This window comes from Puma concolor, chromosome C1, assembly GCF_028749965.1.
Source record: "Puma concolor isolate L17-30 chromosome C1, mPumCon1.1.hap2, whole genome shotgun sequence".
Classification (NCBI taxonomy): domain Eukaryota; kingdom Metazoa; phylum Chordata; class Mammalia; order Carnivora; family Felidae; genus Puma; species Puma concolor.
The window spans coordinates 69,104,136-69,120,477 of record NC_141674.1 but is presented as its reverse complement, the minus strand read 5'-3'; the positions used below and the strand labels follow the sequence as shown (position 1 = coordinate 69,120,477).

At 33.2% G+C, this 16,342-nt stretch overlaps 1 protein-coding gene across 31 annotated transcripts in view; it reads right to left on the bottom strand.

Annotated features, from left to right (window-relative positions):
- Positions 1–16,342, bottom strand: part of ADGRL2 (adhesion G protein-coupled receptor L2) — a 631,707-nt gene that overhangs the window by 16,481 nt on the left and 598,884 nt on the right. For all 31 annotated transcript variants that reach the window (XM_086717375.1, XM_086717376.1, XM_086717378.1 and 28 more), the window contains 6 exons: positions 9,826–9,951; positions 9,348–9,553; positions 8,076–8,249; positions 6,890–7,099; positions 5,734–5,954; positions 4,337–4,403 (listed from right to left, as the gene is read on the bottom strand). In XM_086717375.1, the coding sequence (XP_086573501.1) occupies positions 4,337–4,403; positions 5,734–5,954; positions 6,890–7,099; positions 8,076–8,249; positions 9,348–9,553; positions 9,826–9,951 (1,004 nt within the window). The remainder of the gene's footprint in view (positions 1–4,336; positions 4,404–5,733; positions 5,955–6,889; positions 7,100–8,075; positions 8,250–9,347; positions 9,554–9,825; positions 9,952–16,342) is intronic.

Here is a 16,342-nt window from a genome sequence, read left to right as displayed (position 1 = left end):
ACTTGAAAATATACAAATAATGAGGGAACGGTATCTTCAAAGTGACAAAATACCATCATTTCAAGACAAAGTAGTAATGAAAAAAGGCACACTAGACATATCGTGAACTACAATATAAAATGGCCAAAAAAAAAAAAAAATTGCTAAGTGTAAGATACTCTCTTTTCCCCAGTTCCACACTAAAAATAAAAATCTCACCAACAATGTATTTATTAGTCCTATTAAAGAAATGAAAAAGATACTCATGTCATTTAGGTATTGAACATTTTAATATACTATCACCAAAATGGATGACAGTGAAATCCTTTCTGGAATTAAATAGAACGATTCCTGAAGTGTAAATAATTTTTTAAAATGAGGTTTTAGAGTTCTCTTCTGTCTCCACTGCTTAAAAAAAAAAGGTAAATATATTTATTTTCATAGAAAAAATATTGTTGGCTGTGATCTTTTTCAGGAGGTGATACAGTCTTGATAAGAGTCATGATTTTGTACAGTAAACTATTTCAGTAGATGTTTTTCCCCCTCTCCCTTCTCCTTTCTTGTTCTCTTAAAATGTAACTGAGAGAATCAGAACAAGAAATTGAAGGGCAGATAGAAATATCTCTGATTAAATCTATCATACACAATAGTCACTTAAAGGAAAAAAAGTTAGTTTCAGATGAAGTACCAACTGCAAATCTGAGTTCTTCCTTCTTTGCATTTTCCTCAGGACATAAATGGCTCTTTACAGCCATAAACTTCTGTGTGTGTGTGGTTTTTTTTTTTCCTGATTAGAGTAAGGGATTTCTTTCTCCTCACTTTTATTTCTTCCCAATTTACTTTCCTGCATTTGGTATGCATTTAAAAAAATAAAAGAAAAAAAAAATCCCAACCATCAAATGGAATTTCCCCTATTTCTTCCTGGAAAGCATACGAAAAGGCAGCCCTTCACGTGCTGCTCTTGTTCCAAATTCCAATGGAGCCACTTTCTGTCCACTTGCTTTTTTTTTTTCTTCTTTCTAACATAAATACTACTAAGTTTAAACATAGTACAGATTTTGGGATAGTACATACTTTGATGCTATGCATCAGTGAGAAAGGAAAGAGACAGAATTAAAACCGTGTACACAAAGATTTGTCTAAACCTGGGAAGTGCATGTCATTTACTCAATCATCCACATAGAAGCCACTAGTGGGCACAGTATTAGGGCTGAATTATATAGTGTATGTCAACCCATTAGCCTAAATGCCCATACTGATGATTAATTTTAGAGATGAGGCAACGATGAGGCAACTCATCCAGGAATTAATCAGATTTTAACTCTGCTGTGCGTGTGTGTGTTGTGTGTACACACGGGTAAATAGGTAGATGGATATCTCTTAATAGAATTCTATGTGGAAGAGACAGCAAGCAAATTCAGAAGAAGCACATTTTTCCTACTCAGCTAAATAGAGTAAATCACCAAATGGGGCATTCCTTCTCTTCTAATGACAAATAACACACTTTTACCTATCTCTAAACAATAATTTCATAAATTATTGTATAAATAATCTGCTAGTATAATTTGTTGATAAAGTTCTCCACTTAATGATACGGCGTAGCTAATCATCACCCATATGGATGACACAAAGGTACAAAGAAGTTTAGAAAAAGAATAAGGTACCACCGGTTATAGGAGCCTACAGTTTGTTTTATAGTCGTCAGCCTGCTCAATTGAATCACATCCGTCTAGGCTTAGCAGCTTAAAATTCATTCCACAGCTTGCAGTGCTGACATGGATATGATAAGACAGAAGAACAGAAACACCACTCTGAAGTAACCTAACTGAACTGCACATGTTCTGACCCTTTTTGTCCTCCCTGGAGCTTTTGCTACCTGGCAAATGCAACTCTAAAACTGCACTTGTATCTCCAGATCTTTGCTGTTAGCCAAGCAGAAACCTATTTCTCCCTGGGACTAGCAGCCGGAGAGGTGTTCTCTGAAGAAGACTTCTAAATGAGTGTGTGAGCTGAACTCTTACTGAACTGAATTAATTATTAACGATGCAGATGGAGCTGTCCAAATGATAAGAACAGCTCCTGACGTGTCATGATCCAAGCTTTCATTAAACCATTTCAGGCATACTAATGGTTTCCCACTGCTCATTACTTACAAGCACTTTTCTCATAGATATAATAACTCTAGTGCCTGTAGGCAAGACAGTCTATAGAAATACAGAAGCAAGGAGTTTTATCTTCCATAGCATGTTATTTTTCTTCATAGAACATTATTAAAAATGTACACTTATTTAATACTACTAAATTAAATGGCTTCAATTCAGAAAAGTTGGAAATGCAAAACTATACTTTCCAGGAATATTGATAAGTAATTTTTGTTGTAAGAGTACTCCTTCAAAGGGTAGTATACGATGTAACTTGTATTATTAAGATTTGTGTCTGAATTGACTTTTAAATATCCTTTATCATCAGGATATATGTAATATAAATATATTAATATTCAACAAATGTGCTGTACAATCCTATCGTATCATATTTCAATTTAGGTCACAGGCAAGATGTTTTACCCTTCTATATCACTCTGTCTCTCTGTGTTGGGATAATTAGAGGGCAAAGCAGTTACAGGAGAATTACTCCTAGGATCTGTACTGTCAAAACAGCTAACTGCTGTGTTTTTGTTTTTGTTTTTAAGTTGGGAACACTATTCCCAAAAGCCCTTCACATTTCAACCTAAATTATTTGGTACAGGGTAATAATGACAACAAGGCTAAAAAATAATAGTAGGCTCACACTGTAGGTGGGAAATACAATAAAATGTGCTTTACCCATTTTCTTCCTAGAAGCTGACTATATGTGAACATTAAAGTCTTTAGGCCAAGTGACAAAGTTAATACTCTAAAGTCAGTATTTATTTTTAGATAGAAATAAACAAAACTGTAGCACAACAGAAGTGAACACATGATACTTTTATAGACCAAATACCCCGAAAATGGTCTCTACAATTTTCAAAGTATCAATATGTTTAGCCAAGGGCTCAGGGGAAAAAAAGAGAAGTCTTTAAGGATCATGCCACTTCTTGTCAGCTGTTTACCATTTATTTTAAGAATGGCTTAGGCTATGTTAACTTAAACCAAACAACAAAAACTGGGGCAATCATTTGGATTGAAGAGTTCTGGTGAGAAATCAGCTTTTCTAGGAACACTTGAACATGTTTTACTGGTTTGATTCATACAGGCATTCACCTCAAATTTTCATTTTGCTTTGTATAGTGTATAAAATAATTCATTTTAAGGACAAAAGTACATACACTTGAAGTAGTTTTGAGTTTCCTTGAACTACTAAAATTTTTTCTCAATTTTATGAAACACCAGTTAACTACAGAAATATCCTAATAAGCTCATTTGTGTCATTTCTTTTAAAGAAGAAAAAAATCCTTAAAATAGGTACTTAAAAGATATAGGCAATATTTAAACTTGTTTATGTTTCCTTTTCAAAGTTTTAAGTCCAAATATTTTAGCTACATCCTTTTATTTCAACTATATTTCAAATATTTGACTAATGGTAATATAAGCAGTTAACACTTTAATGTCACTATAGTTAACTTGTATCAAATTTATTATTTTTTTTATATTTCTTAAAGACCAATATTTTTATTTGGGATTTTAAACTCTTAGAAAAATAATTTTATTTCTAATGAGTTTAAAAGTGATTTAATATTCATTTATTAATCTCAACTTAAAATCTTTTTGTTCCCCCACAAGAATTTAGGGTATGGATATTTATTTAAAAGTACTAAATTACGTGGAAATTAATGTGATAAATATTAAGCTAATGTTCTTTCAATTCCATAAAACATTCATTTAATTTATAAATGCCACATAACTTGGTACAGGGCTAGTATTACAGGTTTTGGAGACATAACTTCCTGAACTAAAACTCTTAGCAAAAAATTCACTACTCAAAAACAAAATATACACTTCAGTTATTCTTTACTAATTGTTAAACTAGGCTCAAATCATGTGATCTTAACATGGCTTATATATAGATAAATTTTACATGGCTTATATATAGAGATAATTTTTTTAGATTATGACATCACACTGTAGCAAACTAAATTAGATTAAAAAAATTACTTTTTAGAGGAAAGAGGATTTTTCAGAAATACTACTAATCAGCAATATATAAACTCTCAATAATGGTATAACATTTAAAATATACTTTATAATTTTACCCTGTAGGCTAGATATGTTTATAAATCTTTGAAAGCATAGATAAATTAACAATGAAAGCAATTATCCCTGTTTCAATAACACTGCTAAAGCAGCAAACTAAAAATGAAGGGAAAATAGAGTCTCCTTACCAGAATAATGAAGGTAACTGGTCCAATGAAACTCCATATAAAATAGTTATCAACATGAAGCCAGCAACTATTATGAAAAGAAAAGAGTATGTATTAAGTAGCTTCAATGGATCCTCAAAATTACAAAAAAAATAGAATTTTAAAAATCTATCAAAAACTATCTTTACATTTGCTTTTGAAAATTTACTTATCACAGGTAAGAATAATTTTAATAACTCTGAGTTGGCTTTGATGTAAACAGTAGTAATTTATTTACTTCAACATACTGTTTTTCATTTCAGTTTTTAAATTTGGTAAAGGCATACATTATTATGCTTGTATGGGGAGAAGAATAAACCCCACAACACCCAGTCCCTGATTCATAAGATCTCTAACTTCACTAAGAAAAACCTGAAACTCGATAGTCCAAATCGTCATTATTTTTAAGTTCTTATCTTCAAAATTTGCCTATCAGATCTGTATCTGAGATAAAGCGCTTAACCCTATGGAACATAACAGATAAAATAAAATGTTCAGCTGCTATGTTTGTTTCAAAACAGTACAGCATAAATATAATACCTCAACTGGGAATGGATGAATACGAGATAAAAAAAAAAATCAAAGCATAGCACTCATCTAGTATTAGAGTAAATGATGCATAAACTTATTAAGACAGATTTTACTTAGTGGTTCATTTTTCATATAACATTGAATCCCCACTGAATTTCTTTTATTTGTCTTTCATCATCTGTATAGTCAAAAAGCTTTCTTTAGTCCAAGAAATCTTTATATAACTAATTTTATCAAAGGAAAAAATAAACAGAATTGGAAGGCAAATTCATGCCTCTAGCAAATAAAATCCTTAGAAACATGGCTATGTCTACCTTCTGTCATTTTCCATAAATATCTATATTTTTTATAAATGAAAGACAGTGACTTATTTTAATCCTTTCAAACTGCCTGATAAAATATTATCAAAGTAGAACATATGGGATGGAATGTGCTACTGTCACAATTCAGAATGAGAGTTAGCTAGAGGGTCGGCTGCACAAAGAGAGCTAATGAAGCATTAGGTTAAAACTGAGTAGTTAAACCTGTCAGATGCTTTAAGTTCAGAAGAATTTTTACTTAATATCTTTCTAAGGCCAAAAAGTTATTTACTTTTTCAATTTGTTTCAGGTCAATCTTTTGTGTTAAAAAGAAAGTCCATAATTTAGAATCTGCCTCGCTAGAGTACAAATCCTCTGAACCTAGAAAATTACAAAAGACTTGATTGTAATTTGTGCACGGCATGCCCATTCTCTTACCAATAAAGCTTTCAGATGCTATTTTAGTCTGTCAGGGCCCCTCACTGACAGCTAACAGGCTTTAAAAAATTATTCACTTGAAAAACACTCAGGTCGCTTGCAATTACTTACGCTTTTTCTGTTCCATAGCTCTTATAGTCAATAGCAGCTGAAACCCCAACCACTGTGGCAGGAAACAAGTAACCAGCAACATAATAATATTTCTTCCTTGAATATTCACTTTCAAAAACTTCAACTAACATTAGGTAGAGCTGTACACCTTCTAGGCACATCCAAGCAAAAGCGGCCAAAAAGAAAAAGTGTAGTAGTCCTGCAAATATTGGACAAGCAATCTGTAAAGGAAAAGAAAAAAAAGCACAAAAGAGAACACATGAATACAGACTACGCCAAAATTACACAATATTCACTGATAGTTCTCACTGTCTTTAAAATAAACGTTAAAGAAACCACTGTTTCTTTAAAAAAATTTTTTTTAAATAAATGGAAATGAGTTCTAAACGCCAAATTTGAAGAGTTTAATGCTTATAGAATATAAGGCCAGGTGTGCCAGAAATTTCATCACTGGAAGATATAACTATTTTTAGTGAAATTTAAGTGCAGATAAGAAAACATACCTTAATTTCTCTTCTAGAATTATCTATTATTAAATCAGAATATTTTACGTACGGATTAGTTGCTCCATAGATCTTTGGAACAGTTGTTCTAAATAAAATATATTACTTCTATTTTTTTCAATAACAGAATTTAAAAATTCACTTTAATGATGAATATCCTGGCTGTGATTCCTAATGATATTTTCCTGTCGTATGTGAAGCATTCTTAAATTCATCCCAGCGCAGATGGATAGAGGGTAAAGCATTAACTAATTATGAAGTACTGACACTGAGACCTCATGGTGATGAACAAATTGCTAGAAGATGAAGAAATGATCACTAGTCAGAATGACTCCATAAGCAAAGTGAAAATGGTAAAAATAGGATTTTTTCACGTCAGTATCCCTAGAGCTCTTCTATTCAAATCACATGTCTTAATAACAAACCCAGAAAAATGCTACTGCGCCTTGATACAAGAAATGAATTAACTCACAGTAATAATACTTAATGATTGCAGCACTCTCTTTTAATTTGTTACAAATTACCCTCCAACATCATCATCGTCAACTATATTGTTTACAAGGTCAAATATCAATATCGACATCATGTGTGGATTCACACCTGTTATAGTAATTTTCAGAGATCCAAGGGCAATAAGCTGAAGGGGTGCTTACCATGTATTTTGTCTTGTCAATGCCTATTAAGAAAATAAATTCCGCAATGAAAAGGTTGATACAAAGGTTCTTGTGAATAGTATTGCGGTCACTCTGTAGGCCACGGAAAAAGCAGAAGGTGAAGATGCATATAGCCAGGCAAACAAGGGAAATGACAATTCCCACCCAGGTGATGACGGTAAGGAGTAATTCGTGAACTCCATCTTTGTACTGAAATAAAAACAATATGAGAAACGTTAGTATTTCTGCATTGTATCAACTAAAGATAAGGTAGCTTTCACTTGTGATAGCTCATCTTTAAATACTAAACTCTGTGAACATTCTTATGTATTCAAACAAGGTTCAAAACTAAAAAGGAAACTTGATCGTATAACAGAGTTCAATATTATCTCATTAATTTTTATATCCAAAGAATGACCTACGAAAGTGGAAGATTTTACGTACAAAATAATGCGAGAGCCCAATTATTTCAAAATGACTGAGATAATTACCTACATAAACACAGAAGAATATTTATATACTATAATAAAGGATACTCAGTTATGATAAAAAAAAAATAATTGGCATCTTAATGACTGTCCTGGCTGACAAAAAATTTTAAGCTTCCATTTTCCCTTTGACTTTTTATATTTATTTATATACTAAGAGTCAAAGAACACAATAGACCTGAGAGTTTTCACGCTGTATTTCTTAAAATGTTTTATCTTCTGGCTATCATTCTCTTAATCACGGAAAGGAACACGAAGAAACGTTCCAGAAGCTATCCTGACCTTTCAAAATCTGCAGTTTTGCAGTGTGCAATGTTGTTAGGAAAACTTAAAGCCAAAGTTGTAAAACGAGATTCAGACATTCCAGATGGGAAGGGTGTGTTAAATTTTAGAATCCTCAGTCTCTTTTGTAGGACCTATTTCTGCTCCTTTTTTAAATCCCTGACTGCCTCTGCCGAACACCTGCCCAAAGGAGAAAAACTCAGAACAAGTCTGTAAAGCAGATTTTGAGAAGTAACAATAAATATAGGGCCAAGACCTCCTAAAATATACGGACAGTGTAGAGACAATCAGAAATTCACACTACTTTGTTTGCTAAGTTTTAGTTCCGATAAGCACCCAAAGACGGGACTGTTACCCAAGCTGTTTTGAATCTCTGAGGTTTTTCTCTGCTACTAATTAGAAGTGCAAATACTTACTGCAATTTCCCTGTGGGCCATGAGAATTGCAAAATTGGTTAGGTGGCTGCATGCACACGTCGTACGAGTTTTATTAGTGTCAACCAGCTTGCAGCCCTGGGTAGACCAATATCCCATCATAGTTCTTTCTGAGTAGTTCCAGAAGGAGCAGTTTGCATTGAAATAATTGTCAGGCTGGGAAATAAAATGACAAGATAAAATTAGGATTTTACACTCTAAGATGGCAATAGCAATTGTTTAATATGTGTAAAAGGTAATTTAGATTAAACTTTGCATGTTTCGGACTATAAAGTTTTTCATCAGCAAAATTGTAGACTATGTTATACAAGGCAGATATCTAACTTAAAAGGGGTTTTATAGTCCGAAACACTCTAAAGTGTACTCTAAATTACCAAAGACCCATTTTCCACAATTACAATTTCCATCTTATGATTTTACATACTGATGGTACATTGCAATCATTTTTTTTTCTTTTCTGACAAAAACAGACCCTTGAATTTGTTCTGAGAAAATTCTGTAAGGACCAAGTATTTTAAAAATCTATTTGGGGCCCATTTTTATTCTAAGTGACATGTCAGCATTGTCAAGGTTTTTAAAAGAGTCAACTAACTGCAGCAGATGTAAGAGAACAGTGCACAAATTCATTTTTCTTTGCCAATTCTGGGGATCACTTGGCTATCTGTGGGCACGTATATTCACTCTGCTTGTAACAGAAGCCAAAATTCTGCAGCCAATCTTCCAACACAGGATAATGATTTAACTGCCAACTTCATTCTAAGGCACAGCAGAGGAATCACCTCTCTTCAAGTCTAGATTTTTAAAAACACCACAACACTTGATCACAATTGTGTTGCATATGATCAGTAAAATCAAAAAGAAGACAAACAAACAAAAAGGTCTGCCATGCTAAAAAGGCAGAGTCCTAACAGTTAATACTAGGCTATCCTGCTGCTAAGGTAAGAGTTAATTTTCATTCTAAAACAAATTACAGTCATTTACATTTTCCTGTTGATTACTGAATTAGCTTTCATTAAGAATACACTTAAGTTCTAATAATCACTGAACCAGGCTCATTTAATTTTATGTTCACAGACTTAAATAAACTTATGTCTCTGACCTAGTCCAACATTTGAAATTCAAATGGAAAGGTCTTTTCTTTCCTCTTTGCCTTCTCCCCATTCCCTTTCTCCCTGTCCCCAGCGCTTCAAGTTTTGCTTTCTGTCCTCACTGGTTTTATAACCTTCTGTAACTTCATTAGCATATATAACTTACATCAATGTGTGGCAGGGTAAAAAGCACAGGATCTGTCAAGTATACTCTGCTGGATTCTTTATTAATTGAAACTGAAATGACGTGGGAATTCACTGCAATGGTGCTATTCCGACCAATAAAGTCAGCCCCCAGTTTTATGGTTGCGTTCTCTGTACTTAGAAACTGTCCCAAACTCCGGTAAATGATGAACACCAACTTCGCAAGCCCTAGGAAGGTAAAAACAGTCGTATGCCTTTACGGGAAATATGCTTACGAATGAAAAAAGATACATCCAAATAAGAATGAAAGGGAAGAATCCTTCTGGACTCTTTATTTGGTTTAAATTTCTTGGGAAAGAGGAAGGCATTATTTTAAATCTGCTTTTAAATGATAAGTAGTATTGTTATATTAAGAGTTAAATATGCAGCATTTTGGGGATTAACAGGTTTAAATGAACAAAAAATCCTGTCATTTGTTAAAAGATTCTGCTCCATCTTACCGTTCCTGCTGTTCTGTTTGACAGTATTTGCAGAAAGTTGGATTGAACTGCCTGCTCCTTTGATGCCCAGAGGAAATTTAAAGTCTTGGACCTGTCCTTCTGTACTGAGCACTGCCACTTCCAGAACTGGAGGAGGCAAAAGATAAAGGGGAGGAAAAAAGGACATTCTTTAAACTACAAAGCGGCACATGATAATTGCCTGGAAAACCACTGCTTCTTTTTTTTTCTGCCTATAAAATTTTACTGTTAAATTTCAACAAAATCATAAACTAAATTACTCTAAGTTAAACCTTTATTGATAACTCTAAAACATTTCATATAATCATTTTAACTTTTTTTCCCATGATTTTGTATCTTCTGTCATGAACTGATTCCTGACTTTTATCCTAGGAACAGCGTAAGAGTTAAAAGCACACAACTTTTAAAATTTCATTTATACCATTAAAATAAACAAAAATATTTCAAAGTGGTTTTTTTTGTTCCGTACATTAAATAACTTTTCAAGGCACATTCCATGACAATGGTAAAATAAAATATGAAGTATAAATTTGAATGCTTTTATTGCATGTATACATCTATTTTTATGTATATGATATTTTCATACATAATAAGATTATATAGCTCAATTTTGCAATACTTGGTTTTCTCTACTTTCTGAACATAGTGAGACCAGCACAGCATATTTATGAGAAAATGTTCTGGCATTATTTTAAACCTTCCCATTAATTCTCACTAGTAACTAATAACCTTTACATTTTTAAGTTATGTATGCCATAACTTAACAGTTATGCCCTGTATGCCAAATCTGGCCTGCCACCTCTTTTTTGTAAATAAAGTTTTATGAGAATGCAGCCATGTTTGCTCATTTACCTATTGTCTATAGCTGCTCAATTTCTACAATGTCAGTTAAGTATTTGTAACTTAGACCATGTAGTTTAGTTGCCTAGGCTAACTATTCGGGCCTTTATAGTAAAAGTTTACCAACCACTGTACTTTATTCCTACATTCAAAAATTTATGGAAAGGGAACAGGCTGATATAGAACACTAAGAACATTTACCTAATCAACAAGACCAATGTTGTTTAACTTTGTTTCAAAAATATAATAGTCATAACATAAACACGGTCTACTGTAATTCCAATAAAGATTGCAATACTTTATATCAATATTCATTTAAGTTTTTAAAAGAATGGAAAAGCATTATTGGTTCTACTAAAGTCAACTTTTTTATATTAATAATTAGAATATGTCATTTTACTGATGAAATGAGAGGGATTATATACAAAATTCCTTAGTTTCATCCATTAGATTTTAAAAAGTAACAGATACTCTTTTTTTTTTTTTAATTTTTTTTTTTTTTCAACGTTTATTTATTTTTGGGACAGAGAGAGACAGAGCATGAACGGGGGAGGGGCAGAGAGAGAGGGAGACACAGTATCGGAAACAGGCTCCAGGCTCTGAGCCATCAGCCCAGAGCCTGACGCAGGGCTCGAACTCACGGACCGCGAGATCGTGACCTGGTTGAAGTCGGACGCTTAACCGACTGCGCCACCCAGGCGCCCCCAGATACTCTTAATAATTCAATAGAGTCCATACATTTTTCTCTGAATTTCACTCTAATGGTGTATATTCTTGCATAGCGATTTCTATACCTAGACAAATATGTGTGTATGTGTTCGTACACACACACATACACACACAGAGAGATGATTAATTCACCTACCCCCTTTCTTTTTACAAATATGGGCTTATACCATTACAGTTACCTTTGGATAATAATTGATTTTTTTAATCTTTCACAAATTTGTTCTGTAAAGTATATATAGACTTAGTAGTAAATATGAAATCATAACATTGGAAGATTTTTATAAGCTATCAGACTACATGTCAAGCACCTGAACTACAAGTTTATAATCAGAGTCATACAGATTTTAGAATTCTATAAGCTGCAGAAGCTGGTTAAAAATATTTATTTTACTGACCCATGCTTAGAAGTATTAAGTAGGTGGGTAGGTAGATGATCCCCTCTCTTTATATCAGATTCCATGTATGTGAAAAGGAGGTAGAAGGGGGGAAGAAGAGAGGAAAAATATACATCTAATGTATACCTCACTCCTTTCACGCTGAAAGGGACTCTCAATTATTAACTTTTCTTACAGAAGACAGAAGACAGGGTGAAAGACTGAAATCCTTTGAGTTCTCATGAAAAGTTCCAAATACAGACTTACATGTACAAAGAGTTAATTTCATTCAACAAATATTTACTTTAATTTTAGTAAAGCTTTAATTCAAGCTTTAATTCAACATATATTTACATAAGTTTAAAAATCATGTCCATAGTAAAAAATTAATAATTTGAATTTTAAAAGGATCATTAATACAGATCTTTGTAGAGAATCAATAATCAACTTTATATCAATAAATAAAATTGTATCAATAAATAAGTAAATTTAAAAATAGATAAAAGGGAAAACTTCCAAGAAACAAAAAAACTGCCTAAAATAAATGAAAAACTCTATGACCATTAAAAAAATAACTGATAGCTAAATGTATGCTGATTCTTAAAAAACTGCTCCAGAAAATAGAAAAAGAATACTTTTCAACTCATTTCATGAGACTTATATAATCTTGATGCATAAAACAGCACAGGGAAAGAAATCATAGAATGTTCTCACTTATTAACAGGATGCAAAAATATTTAATAAATCATACATATATTTTAAGTATAATATCCTGAACAGACTGAGTTTAACTCAAAAGGGCATTGCAAAATACATTAAAGTAATTCACCAAATTAAGAAATTAAAGATGAAAAAAATTATTAGCCAAAATAATTCAACAAACTTCAATACCCATTAAATTATTAAAAAAAAAAACTTTACAGAAGAGTAAGAATAAAAGAAAAAAATCTTTGCCAAGATAAAGGTTTTGTTATCAGATAAAGCTTATCTTTCCAAACGGACACGCAAAGATTGATGAAAAACTCAAGAAACATTCTTTTTAAAGTCAGGATGATTCCTATTAGGAGTTTTATTTATTAACATTGTACTAAAAGACCTACCTAATGCAGTAATTCAAGAAAAATGTTATAGAGCTTAAGAAAAAAGCAAAATGTTATTATTTACAGAAAATATAATTAACAGCACAGTAATTTTAAGAGAGACTCTATATATGATTGGAAGTAAAAGAATTTAGCAAGGGTGCAGTCAGCAAAATCAAATGTGATCCTGTACAACAAACAATAAACAATTACAATATGCAATTTTTAAAAAGGTACTATATTTTAAAGTTTATTTATTTTGAGGGGGGATGGGAGTGACTGAGGGAGAGGGGAGGGGAGGGGAGGGAGGGAGAGAGAGAAAGACAGAGAGAGAGAGAGAGAGAGAGAGAGAGAGAGAGAGAGAGAATCCTAAGCAGGTTCTGTCCTGTCAGTGTGGAGCCTGACATGGGGCTCAATCTGAGGAACCATGAGATCATGACCTGAGCCTAAATCAAGAGTGAGACGCTTAACCAACTGAGCCACCCAGGGGTCCCAAGATACTATGTAAAATAAAAACAAACTGTAAGTTATCTAAGAATAAAACTGATTTTAAAAATGCAAGATATTAATGGAAAAAATGCAGAACTTTATTAGAAGAACTAACAAAAAGTGGAGAATTATACAAGGTCTTATTTGGGAGACCTCAACAAGTAAATAGATCTGTGACACTTCTTTCAAAATTAATTTACAAAATCAGCCTAATTCTAATGAAAAGTCCAGTAATATTTTCTGAGTTTGTGGAATTTGACAACTGACTTTAAAATTCACATGGAAAAGACATGCCAAGAGCAGCTACAGTAATTCCTCACGGAGCAGAATTTAAAGAACTTACCAGACATTAGCAGTATTGAAACAAAAACAAAAAGAGCAATGTATAACACACTTCTAACATGCATAGAAATGACAGATATCATTACAAACCACTGGGGGAAAAAATGAATTATGAACTAAAAGTACTGAAACAACACATTATCTATATTATCAAAAAAAAAAAGGCAACAGAAAACAAAAACCAAATTAGTTTCTTCCCTCATATCATCAACAAAAGTAATTTTCAGCTGGATTAGAACATAATTGTAAAAAAAAAAGGCACAATTTTGTCATTTCTAAAGTATAAGATCATTTATAAAGTTACAAGTATAACTACATAGCAGGGAAAATTTTTGAGGACACCAAAAAGGAAAGTTTTTTTTTTCTTAGTTCATTTATTTATTTTGAGAAAGAGACAGAGACACAGAGAGAGAGAGAGAGAGAGACAGTGAGAGAGCACAAGCAGAGAAGGGGCAAAGAGAGAGAATCCCAAGCGGGCTCCGGGCTGTCAGTGCAGAGCCTAACACGTGAGTTCATGACCTAAGCTGAAATCAAGAGTTGGATCCTTAACTGACCGATCCACCCAGGTGCCCCAATTAAAGTATTTCTTAAGACACAAAAAGTCCTACCCTAGAAGAACACACCGATAAATCTGACTTCATTATCCTGTAAAATAAAAGATATCATAAGCAAAGTAAAAAAGAGAAGGGATGCTAGGAATGTTTTCAAACTATATAGTCTACAAAGAATCGGTGTCCAGAATACATTAGCTACAGAAAAATAAATGTATAGGCAAAACCTGTGGACAACAAATTCACAGGAGAGAAAACTAAAATACCCAATAAAGACATTAAGTAATCTGAGAACTGCAAATTAAAACAATAATGTGGTCCATTCAAACCCATTAGAATAACACTTATGTCAATAATGAAGTGTATTTAGCAAAGAGATTGATGAAGAACAATGGTATTAAAGGTGAGAATGTAAACTGGTAAACAATATTAGAAAGCAACTTGGCGGTATTTAATAAAGGAGATGGGCCTGCTCCATCACTCAAAAATTCTATTTCTAGGTGTGTGTCCATATATGTCTAGGAAGGCACATACATATGAGCATGAAGATATACAAAAACCTTCACGGTTTTCATCAGCCAAAAAGCACAGGCCACTAAAATATCTATCATTGGCAGTCAAATCATTGTGGTGTATTGTTAGATTGAACGAAGAAACTAGATATGCACATATCAACGTGCATAAATATGAAAACTATAATGTCAAGGCAAAATTATACAACTACATCTACAGTGTAAAATCATTAATGTTAAAAACACAAAAAAGCAACTATTGAACGTACATACTTGGAGAGCAAAATTAGAAAAAAAATTACTAACGCCAGCAAACAAATTAAGAATGGTGGTTACATTCATCTGATCAAGAAGGAGGGGATCCAAGGGATTTATATGTTACCAATAACTAGCTCCTCCAAAATGTGAAGCGAAGATGGTGCAATACTCAGGTGTGGCTCAATTGGGTGACTAGAATACAGACAGTTCTGATATTCTCTTAATCTATATATTCTGTATGCTTGGAATAACATATGCCTTGTTCAACAGTTTCCTGACAGCCAGTACACTTCATTCATAGGACAGTCTCACTCACAACCAATGGTGTAGACAGGATTTTAATATATTTTTCTGTCTTTGTGGTTTCCAAATTAATTACCAAGTAGTAGCTCCAATGAGAAGAAAGGGGAAGAAAAGAGAACATACAGGAAAAACTATGGCCAATGCTGGGAGACCAGCAACATTCTAGGTTCCCTAAGCCTGGATCCCAGGGTACAAACAACACGGTGCCGACTTTGGCAGGGTCAAAACCAAGCCTCAATGGTGACGTGGCTTGAAGGTGTATAATCTTTGCTGTTGAGAGCTGCTGTGACTTTGGGGTTTTTGTTACTACAATATAAATAAGCCTAAATTGACAGCCATGTTGGCTGCTAAGCCCACTGGGAAAATAAATGATAGGGAATTTTATAATGGATGGATTAGGCTGATAATACCCAAACCAACTAATCAGTCATAAGATCTCAAAGAAAGACAACCTAACATGTGCCTCTTTTGCAGGATGCAATGAAAAGGTTCTTGGAGAAAACAAATTAACAAATAAACCTGAACTCATCAAGCCTCTAGATCCAATTATTAGTACATATCAATTATGTAAAATGATATAGTGGGAAGAAATAAGCCAAATCGAGAATGTGGGAAATTTCATAGTACAAATCATCTGCTCAATTTCTTCAAAAAAAGGAAAAAGGCTTAAAGAAAAGATGTAGGGAGAAATGACTCAAGCAATATATCAAATGTACCACAGGGACTTGTTTGTATCCTGGTCAAAACAAATTAAGCATTAACAAATTTACAAAAACCACATAAATTAGTTTTTTACTTTTTAAATGTTTATTTATTTTTGAAAGAGAGAGCCAGGAGGGGAGGGACAGAGAGAGAGGAGGCCGGAGGATCCGAGGTCGGCTCTGCGCTGACAGCAGAGAGCCCTCTGTGGGGCTCAAACCCATGAATCATGAGATTGGGACCTAAGCTGAAATCGGATGTTTAACCAACTGAGCCAGGTGACTCCGCAAAATCAAGTAAACTTAAACATACTTTTGTTATCT